This window comes from Drosophila serrata, unplaced genomic scaffold (assembly GCF_035046125.1).
Source record: "Drosophila serrata isolate PLE 108 unplaced genomic scaffold, ASM3504612v1 contig_272, whole genome shotgun sequence".
Taxonomy (NCBI): domain Eukaryota; kingdom Metazoa; phylum Arthropoda; class Insecta; order Diptera; family Drosophilidae; genus Drosophila; species Drosophila serrata.
In genome coordinates this window covers 4,832,843-4,851,893 of record NW_028257170.1, presented here as the reverse complement: position 1 = coordinate 4,851,893, position 19,051 = coordinate 4,832,843, and the positions used below count along the sequence as shown (strand labels likewise).

The 19,051-nt window shown below is 42.7% G+C and overlaps 1 protein-coding gene and 1 long non-coding RNA gene across 2 annotated transcripts in view; one reads left to right on the top strand and one right to left on the bottom strand.

Annotated features, from left to right (window-relative positions):
• The window catches only part of LOC110179847 (uncharacterized), a 118,539-nt gene that overhangs the window by 46,301 nt on the left and 53,187 nt on the right, over window positions 1-19,051 (top strand). The gene's annotated exons all lie outside the window — the stretch shown is intronic.
• Window positions 1-19,051, bottom strand: part of olf413 (DBH like monooxygenase olf413) — a 68,935-nt gene that overhangs the window by 35,854 nt on the left and 14,030 nt on the right. The window contains exon 2 of the mRNA XM_020947454.2: window positions 6,957-7,112. Within this exon, the coding sequence (XP_020803113.2) occupies window positions 6,957-7,112 (156 nt within the window). The remainder of the gene's footprint in view (window positions 1-6,956; window positions 7,113-19,051) is intronic.

Here is a 19,051-nt window from a genome sequence, read left to right as displayed (position 1 = left end):
AGTAGTTTGGCTGCTATATTCCATTTTTTAATAGTTCTTTTTACCATTAACTCGAAAAGGACTTTCATTTTCCCAACCCAAACCCGAGTTGACCAGTTTTTTAATTTTCCCTACCATACAACAGTTGTTGGATTGTTTTTCCTGATGGTTGCCTGCTGCAAATCTGGACGAGTGCGAATCTCTTTGCCAGTTTATACAAGTGGAGGAGCACCCATCCATTGCCAGGCACCCAGTTCCTGGCTTTCAAGTCCTGAGTCCTTGGGTCCTGCGAATGGGCATTCGCATTCGTTGATTTGCCCGCTCATTCGATGCTCGTCAACTCGCAAACTCATGTGTAAAAAGGGACAATGCTGGGTTTTAACTTTAATAAAGCGACTAGAGGAAGCAGCAACAGCAGCAACACTCCATTCCATGGACCACCATGAAAATTCCTCTGCCCGCCGGCAGGACTCGGGTTTTCTGGCCCGGGTTGTGTACTTGATTTTTGGGCAAAGCGGCAAATAACATTTTTGTTTGGCTTTGACGTTGTAGCAATTCCAACGGTTATTCCATTTGCTTGACAAATATACGACTCCGTGGACTACGATGTTGGGTGGAGATCGTTTAGGACTCCGTGTTTGGGGGGGGAAAACTCCAATGGAAAACTCAACTCTCTCAGCTCGTACAACTTTTCGCCCAGCCCCGGAATTATGCGCAATTTTTGTTTTGGCTGCCGCGCGGCCAACGTAAAGTGGTCTAGGTTAGATGAGAGTGTTTGTGTTGCAAAAGAGGCCTTCAGCCGGGATTTCCATGGTGCCCATGGTGCATGCCACTCGGCTGCGTTATGACTGGTTTTACTTATTTTTCTGACTTTTTTCTGAACTCTATTGTGCGCTTCAAAGCAATCAACATAAAACGGTTCGCACACAAGCAAAAAAACCAAGAATTGGCAAAAACATTGCTAGCCGTAATGAGCGGGAAGCATTAATGGATGGTTTCGCTTCGTTTTCGTTTTTCGAAGGGGGGAAAAAACTCTACCCAAAGGTTAATTCCATCATATTTTCGGTGACCACTTGAACTTTGGCGTTGCATTAATGGCTTGCTGCTGACCACCTTGTGCACTTAACTTGGCTTTTAGCTGGCATTTCTGCTCCTGTGAACCAAAAATCCAAAAAGGCTTTCCACTTCGCTCAACACAACAACAAGAACAGCAAAGAAATGCAAAAAAAAAGGGAAACCAAGCTAAAAACTTAAATCAATTTAAATTTCGTTGCATACTTTTTCGGGTCGTAGGTTGCCTCGGTTTCCGGGAGACGTATGGCGATGGCGGTGGCGGCCCTATTAAATTTTTAAGTGCCGAGCTGTAACCACAAGACCCGCAAACACCACACAAGCAACCACTCCACTAATAATTCATTATAAAAGTCAGTGCTTTGGTTTTGGTTTTTGCGTTCTGCTGTGACGCGAATCCATAGTTGCACTCCTTGGTTACTTGAATCCTTGGCCTGCCCCCTTGGAGGCAGCTCGGGGCTTATGTCGTGACAAACTGCACACATATGTGCCCTGTTACTGGGAGAGAGGGAGTGGAATGGTGTCCTGGTGGTGTCCGGGGCGATGGTGTTCATGTTTATGGCCCGATTTTGCACAAAAGTCAACGCCAGGAAGAGGAAAGCGAAGGGGAAAATGCCGACGAATGTCTTGTTCCGGCAAACGCTTTCGCTGCAGAATCGCCAAGAACTTTCCCCCCATCTAAGTTAGAAATCGTTTCGAAGAATTCACTACTTTGATGTAAAAATTGCAATGCGGGAAGGGTCTGAGGGTTCGAGGGTCCTGGGGTCCTGGGGTCCTTAGCCCGCTGCTGGTAAGTGTTGAAAATTACTGTCGACTTGACTTGTTGCCTTTTTGTTTTTGCCTTTTGCCAACGGGGGGGGGGGGAATGGAGGATGGAGGGGCAAGGAATAATAACAATAACATTACATACACATGTGTGTATGCAGGGACCCGCCATTAATGGGCAAAAATTACTGTTTACAAGTGGGGAAAACTCCATCTAGCCCGGGCTTCAGCTCGAGTGCAAGTTTCGTGTTAAAATAATAAACACATAGCAAAAATTGTAGCGCCATGTGCGGAGACAGGAGGAGGGACTGGGACTGGGACTGGGACTGGGACTGGGACTGGGACTGGGTACTGGAGGCATAATTCCATTACAGAACTACTCCAGCTTGGGCCCCGGCACCGGGCACATAAATTATATTAAAAACAATATTTTCACCCGGCTCTCTTCGAACTCGACTCAAACTGAACTTCACACGCCAAAGTTTTTACATTTTTTCTCCTCACTCACAAACTCTGCGGTTTTTTTGCATTTTAAATTGCCGCGGACAGGAAAATGCCGTGGCAAGCTTAAACAATTACCTCGAAAACAAAGAACAGCAAAAAATGATAATAATAAAACTAAGAGCGAAAAAAAAAACAATATGAAATTATTATAATGGCAATTAGTGTTAATTGTCACTTTAGGCTCGGAATGTTGTTGCTGAAAATTATAATTTTTGCCCAGTTTAGAGGAAATTTGCATTTCAAATGAGTTTCTTTTTGTTTTTCTTGCCGTTCATTTGTTTGTTTATTAGTTCGCTTGGCCTAAGCAAATAATAATAATAACAACAACAATAATAATAATAATAATATGAACGCAACATGAAAGTCAATGGGAAATTAAAATTTGTAATTACTCAATTATTTTGCATAAATCAAAACGAAGGGGAGTGTACCTCATTCCCTCACATTAAAAAGGATCCTAAAAGTTTCCTGTAATGGAAATGGCGGCTCCTTAATGACAATTCTGTGTAGCTCGTCAAAATCGGTGGCTTTTTATTAGGCAGGGAGAGGCCGGACCATAAAGATTTTAATGATTGGCAGTGGGCGTTGGGCAATTAAGCCGGTACGAGTTTGTGGAGTTTGGGAAAATTTAATTAAAGCCACGACAAAAACGCGTACCAGTGTCTATTGTTGGTTCAAATAAATTGAAACCATTCATTATCGAAACGAGAAGAAAAGAACTGTATGTGTGTGGGTGGGTGGAATAATTAAGGCAACTCGACTGGGAATATTGAGTGATAAATGTATCTCAATCTGTGCATGCCAAATTTATCGCTCTCTCCTTTCTTTAATCCTTTTGTGATTACTTCAAGCCATAATTTAGCATTTGTCAGTTGTCGTTGGCATTTCGTTCGTTTAAGTGCCAAAAAGTTTGAAGGGATAACTTAGGGGAAATCATTAAAAATATTTCAATGACCAGCAACGAAAGGGAAACTTTTTTACTCACATAAAAAACAAAAAATAATGGAGAGAAATATAAAAATCAGAACTCTGAAATCAAATTGAAATGACGCACTTAATGGCATTTTATGGTTTATGCGCTTTTTTATTATTCCACCTCCTTGGATATCTTTTCTTTTCTCTGCTTTCATAGAGTTTCCTCTGGAAAAGTTTAAACCTTGGAAAAAAGAGAAAATAGAAAAAGGCAAGTGACGTCAGCTGCGGTCTCTTGACTCTTTTTCGGCCAATTGGTAATTTCGTTATTAGTCACGCTCTTTGCGCTTCATTAATGTTCATTACACATAAATGAACCCACATCGATTGATATTTTTCAACTTGCTCCGCCATTGTCGTTGGCGGTTTTTAGTGGCCGTAATTTTTGTATTGTGGTTGACGTTTTTGCGGTTTTTCTCCCAACTGTGGTGCGTGCATTTTCCTCGATTTTCCACCCCACCCCCCCCCCCCCAACCCCATTTTATTTATTTACGAAGCCAAAAAGAGAAGCGAAGCCATCGAAAGGGGTTGCTCGCATGGCCAATTTCCTACGACTGATACAATTAATTATATAAATAAACATTTTTATTTATATTTATAGGACAAATTTGTTGAGACACAAACTTTGAACTTTCCCTCAGACACACACATGAGCATATGCTTCGTCCTGCGAGTATCCTGCAAAATATATCCCCCTAATACAGATAGGGGTTGCTTCTGCTGCTGCTGCCCACGGCCAGGGAATTTATTGTACACGCTTAATTGAACATTGGCAACTTGAAAGGTTGAGCAGCTGATTGACTCCGCCTCCTCCCTCTGTACCCTTGTACCAATTTTTTATTTATTTCACTTCTTTTTTTATGACCTTTACGCTGGATAGCAGAACGAACAAATTCCAGAAATCGTTGCAAGTTATTTAAAATAGGATTTTTTATTATGCGCTTAAACAGCTGGAAATTTCATTTTGGTGTATTAAAAATGCAGGATTCGGGTCGGATCTCTCTCCCTTGTGCTCACTGGGTTGGGTTCATTTTTTGTTTTTTTTTGGGAGGGAAAATGGGTCAGAGTCAGAGTCAGAGTCAGATCAGGACGGGGCTTGGAAGATGATTATGCCACTTGAGCGGCTTAGACTGATAAATCCATATGGCAGGCTTCAGTGCCCCCTCAAGTGGCACAAAATCGACAGAATAATGTGTGATGATGATGGCCATGGCTCTAGATTAGATTAGAAGGTCTCGGAGGCTCAAGTTTTGGGAATCCCCAGAAGGGTTTTTCTGCTGCCACTTGCACAATTGCCGCTTATTAAGCGCCCAAAAGGAAAGTGGAAAATGGGAAAATAGTAAGCGGAATGAGGCAGCTGGCAGCTGCCTGGAGAAACGCAAACAATTAATAAATTTTTAAGTGCATGGCAAATCGTGCCCCGCACGCTGACCCCAAAGTTCTGGACACAAACCAAACTCAAACCTTGCAAATGGCTCTGCACACAATACATTATTAATTTTCACCAACCCCCCCGTACACCACCACTCCCCTGGATGGACAACAAACAGCGCTTAATTTGCCAAATGGTTGCTTCTACTTTTCCACTCTGCCCCCACACTTCTACACTCACTCTCTCTCTCCAGTGCACTTAATGCAAAAAACTGCAAGTTGTAGTTTACTTTTTATTCATGGGACAGCGGGGGAGTTGGCAACAAATATATATATATATATATTTACATATATACATATATATGGGGGAAGAAAAATGGTCAGAGGGCGCATATTCAACGCGCGAATGGGCAAAAGATGCAAAATACCTTGCCCAGAAAATTGTGCAAAAGCGGAAATCGGTAAAGAAGTTAAGGGGAAAGCACAAAAGCAAAGCCAAAATGGGGAAAAACTTCTTGAAAGGGGAGATGGAGAGCTGGTTAAGGGAGGGATAAGGATAACTAGGATACCCAGTAGTTAAGCTCTTCAAACCTAATGTCTAAGATGCATAACGCGGCCTCTAGATCAAGACGGATCTGCAACAAACTCGATAAATCCAGTGCTAAAAATCTTAAGAAGTTATATATCTTACTCATTTTCAGCTCAAAAGAGTATAAGGATCTCTCTTGAGCTTGTATATTTCTTAATTCCAATACAATGTCCTTTAACTAAGCTTCCCCTATTATAGCTCAGCTACAGGGTATTCACATTTTACAAATAGTAACAAAACTGAGCTGGTCCGAACTACTATATACACTGCTCCCTGTTGCAACTCCCTGCGAAAGCTTTAGAGTAAATTGTAGCGGCAAACTTAAACCAACTCTGCGTAGAGCGGGGTCAGCTAAAACAGAAATTCATTAAAACTTTGCATTGTGCTCGAAAATTGCCCAACCAACCAAGCAACCAAGCAACAACTGCTACTGTTGGAACCAGCAGCTAAGGCAACATTAAGTACTGGCTTATTGCAAACTAATTTGTCTAGAGAGAGATTTTTATGCCAAGGGGAGAAAGTCCTGCCTTGCAGGACTTCCAGGACTTGCCCCTTATCCTGACAGTGTCGCTGATGACGCGACAAAATCCAATTAATACGCTAGACAAATAAAATGTTGGGCAACTAGCTGGAATCTCCAGGATCTAGGATCTAGGGTGGCATTTCGGAGCGTTTAGATAAAGCAATAACCAAATGTGTCTACGAACAAACACACGCGACTCTGCATAACATTTTTGTCTCCCTTTTTTCGGGCTAGTCAAACTTCAGGCGGCACACTATATCTCAATATATATACTTTGTGGTTTTTGGTTGGAGGTCCTGTCTCTCTCCAGTCCTTGTCGCCATGTCTGGCATATGTGTCCTTTGCCCCGGAAATGTATTTGTATATGTGGCAGAGCCACGCGCTTTGTTTACTTAAGTTAACCAGAAAGTTTTCTTTAAGATTTACGCTTAAGTTATACGTGATAAAACTTTTATCACTATGACTTGTTCGCCTCGCCTTCGCCATTTCCCTTTTATTTCTGTTAGTGTCTGCGGCTTTGATAGAGTGCTTAGCGTTGGCAGCAGACGATGAAGAGATTTTCCCGGCTAATTGTTCAGTCGATATTAACCGATATTGGATATTTGTACATATATGAAATGGTTCAGGATAGTGCAGTTAATAAAAGCAAGGATGCAACCCCTAAGCTGGAGTTCTTAATCTTTTCCTTCTTGTTGTTTTCATTTGAGAGTGAGTAGAGTCCTGGGGCTGATTTCGTATGCTTAGCATGTCACAAAATTTCAGTGTTTATATTTGTTTAAGTTTATTGAACAGCTCAAAAAAGGCTGCACAGAGAGGAAAGTGAAGTACTAGCATTGCTAGAAGGATATTTTCAGAGGTAAAGAGTAAGCGAAACATCTTATCAATTCAGAACCCGACTCAAATGTTACTCTTATAACACTAATATAATACCCTATTTCTCCCTGTGCACAAGGAAGGGTCTCCCTCTCTCTAAGAGAAAAGTGGAAATCACTTGAGTACTTTGATGGCAGCAGCTTATATCATCGCAGGGGCAAAACTTTTATTAACATAAACTATGAGCCAGGCAGGCAGGCACACAGCCCTTAGTCCTGACTTCTTCGAGGGCATAAATTTCACTTGGAGTTGGCACAAACTTCGGGCAGTATATCTATTTAAGAAGGACTATTATATATATAGACTCACCGTTATGGCAATGTCGTGACTGGCGTCGCATGTGTCCAGTTTGCGGCGGAATCGAAGGACCGTGTGCGTGGCATTCTCGTAGCCCAGCATCAGCATATAATCCTGCGAAGGATCCACCACCGGCTCGGGGTCTCCATTCCGTGTGACGTGTCGATCCTGTAATTAAATGCAGCGAAAGCGAATGGGGATTAATGAATGGGGAAAATGGCGAGAAAATTGCGAGAAAAAGGCGGGAGAAAAATGCTTAATTTACTCAATGTTTTCTCGCTACTTTGAGGTGATTCGCACGGCTCAGTTTCATTCGGTTTTTTGTATGCGAATTCGGACATATTTTCATGTCATTAAACAAGGAAGTTTTTACCAGTTGTTATTGCTGACCCGACTCGAAACCCCTCCTGCAAGGACTCAACTTTCCCAGCGTGTGAGCAGTTCTCAAGCAGCTCTCAAGTTTTCTTTAGTCTGTGCTGCTTCTGCTGCTGGCTGCTCTTATTTTTCTGTCAGTTTTTCCGTAAAACAATTTAAATTTCCCCTCGCCCCTGCACTTTTGGCTTTTCCAAGTGTTTTGACAGAGTTGCCAAGTTTAAAGTTGCATAAGTAGTTCCAGGCCCAGGCCAAGAGTGTGAGCGTAGGAGCAAACCCTTTTTTCGGTTTAAAAATACAAAAATTTCACCCCCTATCAGGACCTTCCTGCTTTCTTCTCCAATGCTTTTGCACATGTCGGCTTGGCCTGGCCAGGGAGCCGTCGAACACAGAAGCCAGATATCCCAGATATCCGTGGGTGTATGTAAATTCTTATACATATAACAACATGACCCCTGTCTGCCGCCTGCTCAATATTTGGGAAATGTTCTCTCAGCTTGTTGTGGCTGAGTGCCTGAGTCCTGGGTCCTGTGTCCTGTGTTCTGGTGCCTGGGATAGGTGCCCGGGTAAAAGGATTCGGCTTTTCATATTGGCAGTTGACTGCAAATGGGCGTTATGGCTGTCAGAGTCCTCCGCCTCCGCCTCCTTACACAGCTTTCCGGCCCTCTTCATCTTTTTGTTGTTTGGCAAAAATTTTGATGATGTTGCCAAAGTCAAAAGTGAAGTGGCAAGGGGCTGGGAGATGGCCTGCTCCTCCATGTGCTCCTTCCGTAATTGAAGCTGATGGAATTCAGGAAGGGGGAGGAAGTTTTCTTCGCAGTAGATATTTTCAACATTTTATTGATTTCATTATTTTATATGGAACTAGAGACTGGGTGCAGAAAGCTTTTCTCGAAAACTCACTTTTGCTTTGGTTCTGTTAAAATATTTACAGACTCTGTCTGGGTTTTTCACTTTGATCGAATTCCATTTGAATACGGAACTATTTCCTAGAGTTGGAGTAGGTTTTTAGGAAACTTTCTTTTGAATTTAATAAATATATCAATTAATTTCTATGGATTCTTACATATTTCCCTCTATTTACACACTTTATTAAGTGACTTGATACACTCTTAGGAAATCCCTTTAATAAAACACCTCTCCTTAAGCACAATAGAGTCTGAAATATTTCTGAAAATAATTGTGTGTGAAAAATACCTTTGATATCTGTGAGAAAATTCATTTGATCTACGTTTTTCCTTTTGATAATTTTGCTCTATTCATCTAGGAAATGGCGCTTTCCATCATTTACAAAGAAAACGCGCAGCTGATGGTCAGTTTTCCTTGTTCCCTCTCTCGAAATGTATACGTATCTTATATCTATATAGAGGATGTATCCTCCGCCACCTGAACATTTGATTTATCTGCGCTAATGCTCCATCTTTTATCACACTTAACGGGATGTGCGCACTTTCCCAAGCTCTGTTTTCCGGCTGACAGATTATGGCGCATAGAAAAAAGTTATCCATCTGTCCTTTTTCCAGCTTCAGCTTCAGCTTCAGTTTCTGCTCCTGCTCCTGTTCCTCACCTCACCGCATCTCGTTGGTGTGTGTATAGCAAAATGAGTGTTTTCCATCATCTAATTACAACGAAATTTCCCATAAGCACACACACACGCACACACACACACACCTGAGGCTGTTGCAATTAATTTGGGCCAATTTATATCATCTGCGTGTTGTTGCCAACCGAGAGACGGACGGACAGACGGACGGACGGACAGAATTACATGCCGGCATTTCATTAATCATATCTCAACGCTCCAACGCTCTCCCTGCGCCATTTTGCCATTTTAGTTAGCTAATTAAAAGTTTTTTCCTCCTTCGCTCTGTCTGTCTCTCTCTTTGTTTCAATGGCGAAACATTTAACATAAATTTTGGTTGGAAATTTGTAGAAATATTTTCCATCTATGGCAGAGATAATTGTCCCGCTTGTGTTTTTTTTTTTGTTAGGAAGGGAGAATAATCTGGCAACGCATAATTCAAGATCGCAGGCGCGCAGTTCCCGTTTCCCGTTTGCGCCTGTTTTGCACAGTTTCCCTTTTAATTTTACATTATCAACGCTGAAACACACACACTCGCACACACACATAGACCCACCTTGACATGTTTCTCGCTTATCTAGAAAAAAGCGAGAGAGAGACAGAAGAGACCGAGGCGAGAGAGACAGTGCGAGAGCTGACGGAAATTAAAAATACGCGCTGCAATGTTGCAGGCACCAACATGAACGAACAGGAACGAACACGAAGCGACGTTATCAAAATCTGCGTGTGCGTGGGCGTGGCTAAAACGAGGGGCAGCCGGAAGGTGGAGGGCGGAGGAGGGGTCCTCCGGGGTCGTTTGGGGGGGGGGGGTAATTATGCAAAAAGGGAAGGCGCATAAATTTGCAATATTCTTGGAGCTCCTCTCAAATGCCAACGACGTTTAAACTGCTCACAACATTTTTTTCTCTCTTTTTGATATAGCTGTGCCTGTGTGTGTGTGTGTGTGTCTGTCTCTGTGTGCGTGAGTGGCACAGAAGAAGCAGAAATGTCGCCTGAAAGGAAACTCTAGCCATTAAATGCGGTACATTAGCTTTTCCATTGAGTTTGTGATGATAATCTAATAAGTATGCTACGGATTTTGTTTGCCAAACGAAAGGATAATGGAGAAATCTTAGATAAGAACAAGTTTTGGTAGATAAACTTTAAGTTAGAATCCTTTCTTTATATAGGTTTAAAATAAAATTAAATTAGTAAAATCTTTTATCTTTTACTCCTTCTTTCCTTATTTCATAAACATAATCTGTGCCGCATATTCAATCAATTATTTAAATTTCACTATTGTTTAACTAATTGAATAATGTCCTTTTATCTTCTATATTTCCAACACTTCCCGTAGGGTATTCCCCGGGGAACTGCTTTAAATGGTTTCGCCGTTTGCTGCCACTTGCTTTTTAAGTTGCATGCCACGTTGACTCGGCTCTCTTGTTGTACTTGTCGCGGGTCCTTGACGCTGCGTCCTGCTTGCGCCCACTCACCTGGCACCCTGGCAGGACCTCCTTCGCATCTCTGCCATTTCCCATTTCCCCGCCATTCCCTCATCCGGAGATCCCGTTCTCGTTGCCGTTGTCAACGCACACGTTTTTTTAATTGCTGAAATTTTATCACACCTTCATGGTTCGCAGGACTCGTAAATTGTAATCCTTGCGCTGCGCTCGACGCCTGGCGAGTCTCCTACAGCTTTGGCTTCAGCTTTAGCCTCAGAGTCAGAGCTTCGGCTTCAGCAGGACTACTTCTGCTCGAGCAGACAGCTCCTTGCCCTGGTTTGGCCTTTTTTTGCGATGTTGTCATTAACGTCGCTGCCTCTTAAGCATTTAATAGCCTTGTCAAGACTTTAATGCCTTTTAGCCGGAGCCCCGGCTCCTCCTCCTAATATGTGTGTGTGTATGTGCGATGGCGTTGGGGGAGGGGGGGGGGGGGGAAATCAATAAAAGCAGCGCACAAATTAAGCACCTTTTGAGCTTTTCCCCCCCCCTTTGCCAGTTGGTTTACTTTGCTTTTCCAGGCCGCAACGTGAATTTAATAGGATTATGCAGCAGCAGCGGCAAAGGATGTTGGCAAGGACAAGGGACAAGGGACAAGGACAAGGGGTCCCAACTTATGCAAAGCCCTACCACTCAGTGTCACTGCATTCGCTGAAAACCCCTTTTCACAAGCCTAATTGTCCTGATTTTCGCCTGATGGAAACTTTTCACACTCTCCTTGCCAACCCCCACCGCCACCCCCCCAAAGTTTTGTTATGCCAAAAACAAACTTCGGCAATTTATGATAATTCAACGTCAGCTGGGACAGTTCAGTGAAGTACATACTCGCACATTTTGGGGGTAACCATCATCAGAGGACTCAGACTCCAGTCAGCCGAACTGAGACGAGCTGACAGCTGGCCAAGGCAGGCGGTAAAGGTCTTGAAATATGCTCGGAGCACACATTAAACTTATTGCCAGGACTCTACTCCACTCCACTCCACTTCACTCGACTAATGCCGGGCATCGTGTACAGATTTGCTCCGGAGAGCACGGCAAACAGCGAAAGGGTTGGTTCCTACTCCCCCACCACCACCACACATATCACACAAATATCAAAATGTTAGCTCTACTATCGGTATATATCTAGAGTCGTACTAATATGTGCTGAGGCGGAGAGTTGCCAGCAAAGTTCATTGATGAAGGTTTGCAGTTTCCGACAGGTTTCCATGATTTAGATGGAACGAAGAACTCTGGGGAGTGGCTACCAAAAGGAATAAAAAAAGGTATTGAAATTGAATGTTTAGATCAAAGATTTCTTATATTTCCAAAGCATTCTCTTATATCCTTGCAATAACTACTCAAGCAGACCTCGCTGACACGCCCCTTCCTGCTGGCAACTGTCTTAGATATCTATTGCCATTTGCCAGTGCCAAAATTGTATGCAGCACCCATGCACTCCCTACTCCCTACTCCCTTACACCCGCATCCTGTTAAGTTGGTGGCATTGTAAATTGTTTTCCTGTGCACTGCTTGTCCTTCCTTTCCTGCTCCGTTTCCTTGCCTGTCATCCTGCCAGCCTGCCAGCCTGCACTTGATGTACTATAGTATATAGATATATGGCGAAAGGAGCACTGAGCTTTCGCATTTCCCGCTCTTGTTTTGGCTTAGGAATTGATGGCGTCGCCGTCGTTTGATGCCTTATGTACATTTGATTACGTATACGCTATGTTGCCTGCCTATTTGCCTGCAGGAGTGCACAAAGTCTGCTCTCTGTGTGTGTGTGTGTGTGTGTGTGTGTGTGTGTGTGTGTGTGTGTGTGTGCGAGAGTCGAGTACTTCGCCAAAAAGAGAGCGCGCCTCGGGGCAAAGTCATCAAGACACACAAAATTCCCCATTCCCAAGGACTAAATCCCAGCCCAACCAATTCCCTTTTCCCTCGCTCTCCCTCTCTATCTGTGTCCCTTCTCATGATGAGCAACATCCTTGCACAGGAAGCGGAGGCGGGGCACCTTACTGATGATATTGGCATTGGCAGGCGACTTCAGTTGGCTTAAATTACCGCTGCGAGCAAGTATATCAATTAATATAGTTAAAGTGGATTCAAGAGGATGGCAGGCAGGAGGGGGAGTGATGATGAGGAGTGCCTTGAATTGGATTGCTAGTCAAGTCCTAGCCCAAAAACCGAAGGAGCTTGTATCCTTCAGAGTCACAAGAGCTCTCCATTGCCAGAATCGGGCAAATTAAATCGCCTGCAGTTTGCTTTAGAGCCAATCCTCTGTCCGTTCAACTGTCAGGACTCATCTTCGAGAGTTGCGTGTGTTTGCCTAACCCTAGACTTTGGCCAGCTTTCTACATAAGCGTATATACATATATATATATATGCAGACACTGCAAATTGCCAGTTAATATTTTATGAAATCAAACAGCAACAAATTGTGCAAGGCAATGCATTTTAGCTGGGTGGCTTCTCCTCCTCCTCATCATCATCCTTCGATTCTGCGATTGTAAACATTGCATAGTTTCGGGCGAGAGAATCCCTCATTCATCCGAAGCCAATCAACAATCCATCCTTTCACCCAGGCCATTTCAATCTACGCCCTCCTCCTCCATTCATGCAGATAAAAGGCATTTTATTAAAATTGAAATTGCCCAACGGACTTTTGGCTTTTATTTTAGATTAAATATCAATCACTTTGTCTTGTCCGGTCGCTGTGGCAATTTGTATCCCATAGAGCGCGCACGAGGGGGGCATAAAGGGAAAGTGAATGACAGCAATTGAACGAGTTAAATGTTCTTCAATGGTTTTGCATTATATTAAAACACACACTAAGGCTCTGTGTGTGCTCTGTGTGTATATATAAATTAGTCCTTGTGCCATTTGTCAGTTCCATCTACCCGATATTTCAGCGACATTCCGTTGATAACTGTTAAATCCATTGATGCATTAAGCAGCACTGGACAGCCGCACACACAAAAAGTGGCATATTAAAATGATTAAAAACATTCCGGGTCGAAAGGGGGAGGCGGGATGGAACGTGGCAGAATGAAATGCAGTTGCAGACAATCAAAATCAAAGTAGAACACGGGTCACACAGCACAAAAACCTCCTGACATCCGGATTAATTAAAATGAACAGTGGATATAAGTGAAACTAACAAGCTAACCATGTTACGAAGCAAAATCTTATTAAAACATTAATTTTATTATATTGATGGATAGATAGAAATATCTTAACAGTTGATACTACTTTAAATAGGACCTAAGACAGTGAAATAAATATGTAATTAACCAAAGAACTGTGTAATCTTTGGCACAACCTTTAGTTTTCTGTAAAAGAGAACTCACTAAGGCCTTAAAAACGTATGAGAAAGTATCCAAAATTAACCAAAATATATAGTAAATACCAAGTAATAAGACTTTAAACATTGTGAAGCCAAATTTAAGACACCTTTTCAAAGGATTTCAAAATCACAACACCACCTTTTGATATTCCCAATTATAAACAAGTAAAAGATCTAGCCAGTTAAGAGCTCTAATAAAGTTATTGCCATAATTTTCAAAATGTTGCATTTAATGGTCGAAAAAGGCTGAGATAATTTCATTGTTGTTCTAACCCCTAATTGGACAATGGCTCACTTCAAAAAGGGATTCTTTAATTTCAAAAGTCAACGCTTGTTTAATTTTCCACTTCTGAAGCTCCCCCAATTGTTTTTTAGTACTCATTCTCTCTCTCTCTCGGATGCTGCAGCAATCTCAGTTGCTTGGCCCCGAGGGGGAACTTGATTTTCCCATTTGCATTAAACAATTTCTCGAAACTCTGTAACTGGGGCTGTCCATAGTATAGAGAGAGAAAGAGGGGGTGCTGACACAACCAAAGGGATGCAGGCCAGGGGGATACAACAACCCTTTTAACTAGTGCCGCTCAATTAATGTCATGTACACAACCCACTTAGCTAGTCCCCACTGTACCGCGGCGTCATCATCATCAATGTGACATACATATCAAAAAGGCAAATTCAATTAACAAACTTTGCACGTCACTCAAAATTAACTCTAGGGCGTTAAGCCAGATACTCCATTTCCATTTCCATTTCCATTCCCCTGAAACCCTAACTAACACCACCACCACCCTTCCCTTGTTGACAAATACCACAAAAAAAAAATAATTCATAAAAAAACGAGTCAGAGAGAATTATGAGGAAAAACAAAAAGCACTGAAGGGCGACAATTTTTTTATATATCGCTTTCAATTGTCCGAGAGTGTGCCGCCCAAACGCTGTTGGTTATCTCCCACTGGCCACGCCCACTCGTCTGCAGATGTGGATGCAAATAAGGATGCTGCTGCTTTTGAGGGAGGCGGGGTTCTGCAAAGGGATAGCCCAACGCATTATACAATAATGCGTTTTTATAGTAAAATGAAATTATAAAGACGAAAAATTGTATTTGTCATATTGTTAAGCTGACGCCTGTCACTTTTTGTCAGTGCTTGTGGCTGTCCCTTTTGTCCTACGCAGCAAGGATAATGGTTAAGGGATGCTTTTTGCATGGTACAAACCATCAAGGGATGTGGCGATTTTTACTAAAAATACTTGGTTAAGTATATTACTCTTTGAATTAATCATATAAAGAGTGTAAAATAATAAGGATAACAATAGTTTCTATATCCTTAACTATCCTACAGGGTGTCCTCTTGGTTCATCACCCAATTCAACCACTTTGACTGACAATCTCGTTGGGTTTTTTTGAACATTGAAACCACTTTTTAAATGCGATCCGTAACGGCTGCCATCGAAATCTGTTGAATGTGTCTCACACGCAGACAGACGGACCCCAAAAACTAAAAGCAAATTCAAATAAATTCCCAATCCCCTTGTGCATTTTTAGCTCTTCGGCCTGCTTTGTGTGGGTGAGAGAGGACTCAGGACTCAGGACACAGGACTCGGGGACTCAGGACTCGGGGATGATGGGTCCTGGCATGGGGATGCCTGTCTACGTGTCGTTTAGCATAAAGGAGCATGGGGGAGGTATCCTTTTTAGCGAGGGGTTTGGGTTGGGAAGGACTGCCCTTAAGGGCTGCATTTATGACACTCCATTTGACAAGCGAATGAACGGCGGCTGAATGAATGAGAGAGAGGAAAACGAACCAAACGGAATGGATGGAAGTGAAATGGAATGAAAGTGTGTGAAACCGAGAGCCCGAGAGGTATTGAGGGATTGGCATCCAGATGTGTGTTCTGTCCTGGATGTCCTTGGCGTTGTCCTGGCTCCCAGGACCTGTCTCCATTCAACTGACTCTGCGAATTCAATTGCGCTTTGGTTTCCAATTCCCCCAAAACTCTATTCTCAGATCCTGACAGCTGCTGCTCTCCCCTCGCCTCCTCATCAGCATCAGCAGCATCATCATCATCATCAGGACTCGCCTGACAGGAGAAGTGTGTTTTGTTTGAAAAATTTTTGCATTTCGCCGCTGACTTGAAATCGCCTGACATTGACGTTTATTAAGCGTTTTTGACACTTTCTGTGCTGCGCCGCCGCCACCAGAGAGTTATCTCAGAAAAATGAACTTCCACTTATCCCTCGCACCACTTAACCACTCAATGTCAGTGGCAGATTGAGGATTGCCAGGGATGCCAGGATAATATTATATATATACACATCCTGGAACACTTTTCGGCTATTTAATATTTGTGCAAAAATTTTATTTTAATGAGGGAACAATGTCGTGTTATTTCTCCCGCATATTTGCACCCCTTTTTGAGGCAGCTGCTCCTTTTTGGGACTCATTCAGATCCTGCTGTTTGTGACTTTTTGTTTTCGGAGTTTTTGATAAACTGTCAAGGCCGGAGGTTGTTCCGAGGGGAGACACATGGGTCTTTGCACTCTAATAAATGCGTCATTTGGAGGACAACGAGTTAAGGCAAATTAAAAACAACTAAGATCTGTGATAGCAGAGAACTTTTTCCCAAGTATTTTCCCCCAGCTGCCGCTCCATCACGTATTTTATGTCTGTAGGAAAAATTGCTCATTTCCCGAGCAAGATAGAAAAAATAACTGCGCAGGAAAATCCTTTTCCTAATTACTTGTCCACTTGCTTGTGCCTCCACTCTGTCCAATTTAGGCAGCTTCCCCTTTGCCAGTTAAGGTCCCTTCCGCCTTCGTCTATTATTAAGGCCATAAATCCATGATCGCTTTGATATGAGGCCTCTTCCTTTTTTTTTACACGCTCCTCACAAAATGCCCCCCCGAAAAACGTGCCGAGATGCCGAGTGCCCTTCGGCCTGTTTCCAATTTCAGAGGAAAATGTGTACTAAAGTTTGGGGTTTTGAGGGGGTGAGGTTGGAAGATAAAAAATGTAAATATCATTGTTTGCGTCATAGTCCAGGGCAGGGCAGGACGGGGGAGCTTAATGGTCGGTGGACTGGGGGTGTTTGCCAGCCAAAAGGCGAATCCTGAATCCAGGATTCAGAGTCCTCCCCCCTACAAAAAAAAAAGGTTAACAACGACATTGGCATTGTTTTCACTGCCGGCAAGTAAGAGCCACAAAGAGAAAGAGACTGGGGAAAACACGTTTCGTTTCGTTTCGTTTCGTTTCGTTTTTCCTTTTTATTTTTTTATTTTTTGCATCCTCCTGGCCTTTACGCAGAGTGTTGCCTGATTTTTGACAAGTTTGCAAAAGGTTTTCCCCTGCGGCCCCAGGGGAATGAACACCTTATCACCAACTTATTGCATCCGCCGGCAACAATTTCAAGAGTCTCTCGGCCTTGTTTGTGTGTCTGCCTGTATACAGTATATACCCCCAAACTCTATATATATGTATATAAGTATATATATTGTTATGCGAGAGAGTGGAAAGCGCTTTTCCCCTTTTCTGGACAGGGTTTCCCCATACACTCACTTTGTGTTGTTGGTTCCTGTTCTGTGCCCGCCGGCGGATACGTAAAACGTTTTAATTACATTTGTATGTTAAAACTTCAATTGACGCAGGCACTGGTGTGCCCCAAGCCACCTTCACTGCCACTTCTTCACATCCCTGCAACCCCCAGGAGCTTGGCCCCGCTCGAAACATTTCGTTGCCGCAAACGCTTTTGAACTTTAAACGGGGTTGCGGGAGTCCTTAAACGTCCTTACGGCATGTGTTTGCGTGGGAGTGTCTGGAGTGGCCGATTAGGATATAACTAGATTCCATTTCCCGGCGAATTTCAGAGTTTTTGATGAAGGTAAACGAATATATTACCCTGTAGCTAAACGCTGGGGCCTGTGTACTTTTGCGCAGAATGTAAACAATCGAAATTAATGTCAAAAGTCAACCCGAGGAGTTGCAATTATATTTGGCAAATGGAAATTATCGCAGAAGGCTGCAGGGCAAATCGATAATATATAATTTGGTGACTTATTTTGGATGATTTTAATATTTAAATGGTTGCCAAAACAAAAGGAAAACGTGGAAAACATTAAACTATACGTTGTTTTTAAGCCAATTAGTACTTGTTAAGCAAAAATTAATAGTATTTTTTAATGATTTTGGTACATATCCTGGAAGTGTATTTAATTTCCTTCAAATTTCTTATATTTCAATCTATTTCTAACTAATAGTAATCAGCTCTATAGGGTATCTAGCTTATCGTTTCCTGGGTTAACCTTCTTGGTCCTTTCTGGCTTTTGTTTTTATTTTGTCTAACCCCCAATTTAATTTAACTAAACTGTCAAATCAAAAGCTCAAGCCAAACAAACACACACAGAGATATAGAAAGCAAAAGAGATGGAGAATTAACCAGGCGCTTAAAGCCAGCTAAGAGACTGGGAGATCCGGTTGGGTCCTTAGCCATAGGAGCCACAGTCCCCCCCAAGGAGCAAAGGAGCAAAGGAGCCAAGACAGCCAAGAGCAGGAAGCAGATGTGAATGTGGAAATGTGGAAATGAAAGCAGAGGGAAAGCTGTCAACCTAAGCGGCTAACACTTGTGTGTGTCAATTTTATTTGATGAAAATACAAACACAAACAGAGGCAGATAGAGCCAGATATGTAAGGAGGGGGAGGGAAGCTGGCTTGTTGCTATTTGTAGAGCGTCCTGATTGCTGTCGCAGGCCAGTGAGGCAACCAGGACACTCTGGGTGCCAGCTGCCATCCTGCCAGCCTGCTAGCCTGCTTGTGGTCCCCTTTTAGGGCCAAGTGTTATCGGTAAACAAATAAAAAAATACAGAATGAAGAAGAGCACAGCCCATGGGCCGACTGTGTGTGTGTGTTTACTTAAAGGATAATTTTCCACACACACACACCACTGCCACTCACTCCATTGTTCGAGAGCAATTCCCCAATCTTAATTCACTCAAATTCGATTATTGCTCCGTGCACTTTTGGGCTCTGAGGTTAAAATAAACTTTCCAGCCAAGAAGTCATTTATTTCCACGTTTAAATGGCAAGAGCAGCAACTTTGTGTGGGGAAAGCTGGAAAAGCGAGGAAAGTAACAGCAACAATAACAATAATGGCGGAAAAATAAAGAGAGGTAGCAGAATTGTTTGGGGAATTGAAAGGAGCACGAGTGCAAGCAAGTGCAGGATATAAGATCAAAAGGATAAACTCCTGACTTTCCCGGCTAGGATTAACACAAATTAGTTATGCCCTATAAGATGCTACGATCTAATCCCATTTGAAAAGTATTTCATTTCCCTTCCCAAAACTTTTAATCGAATCA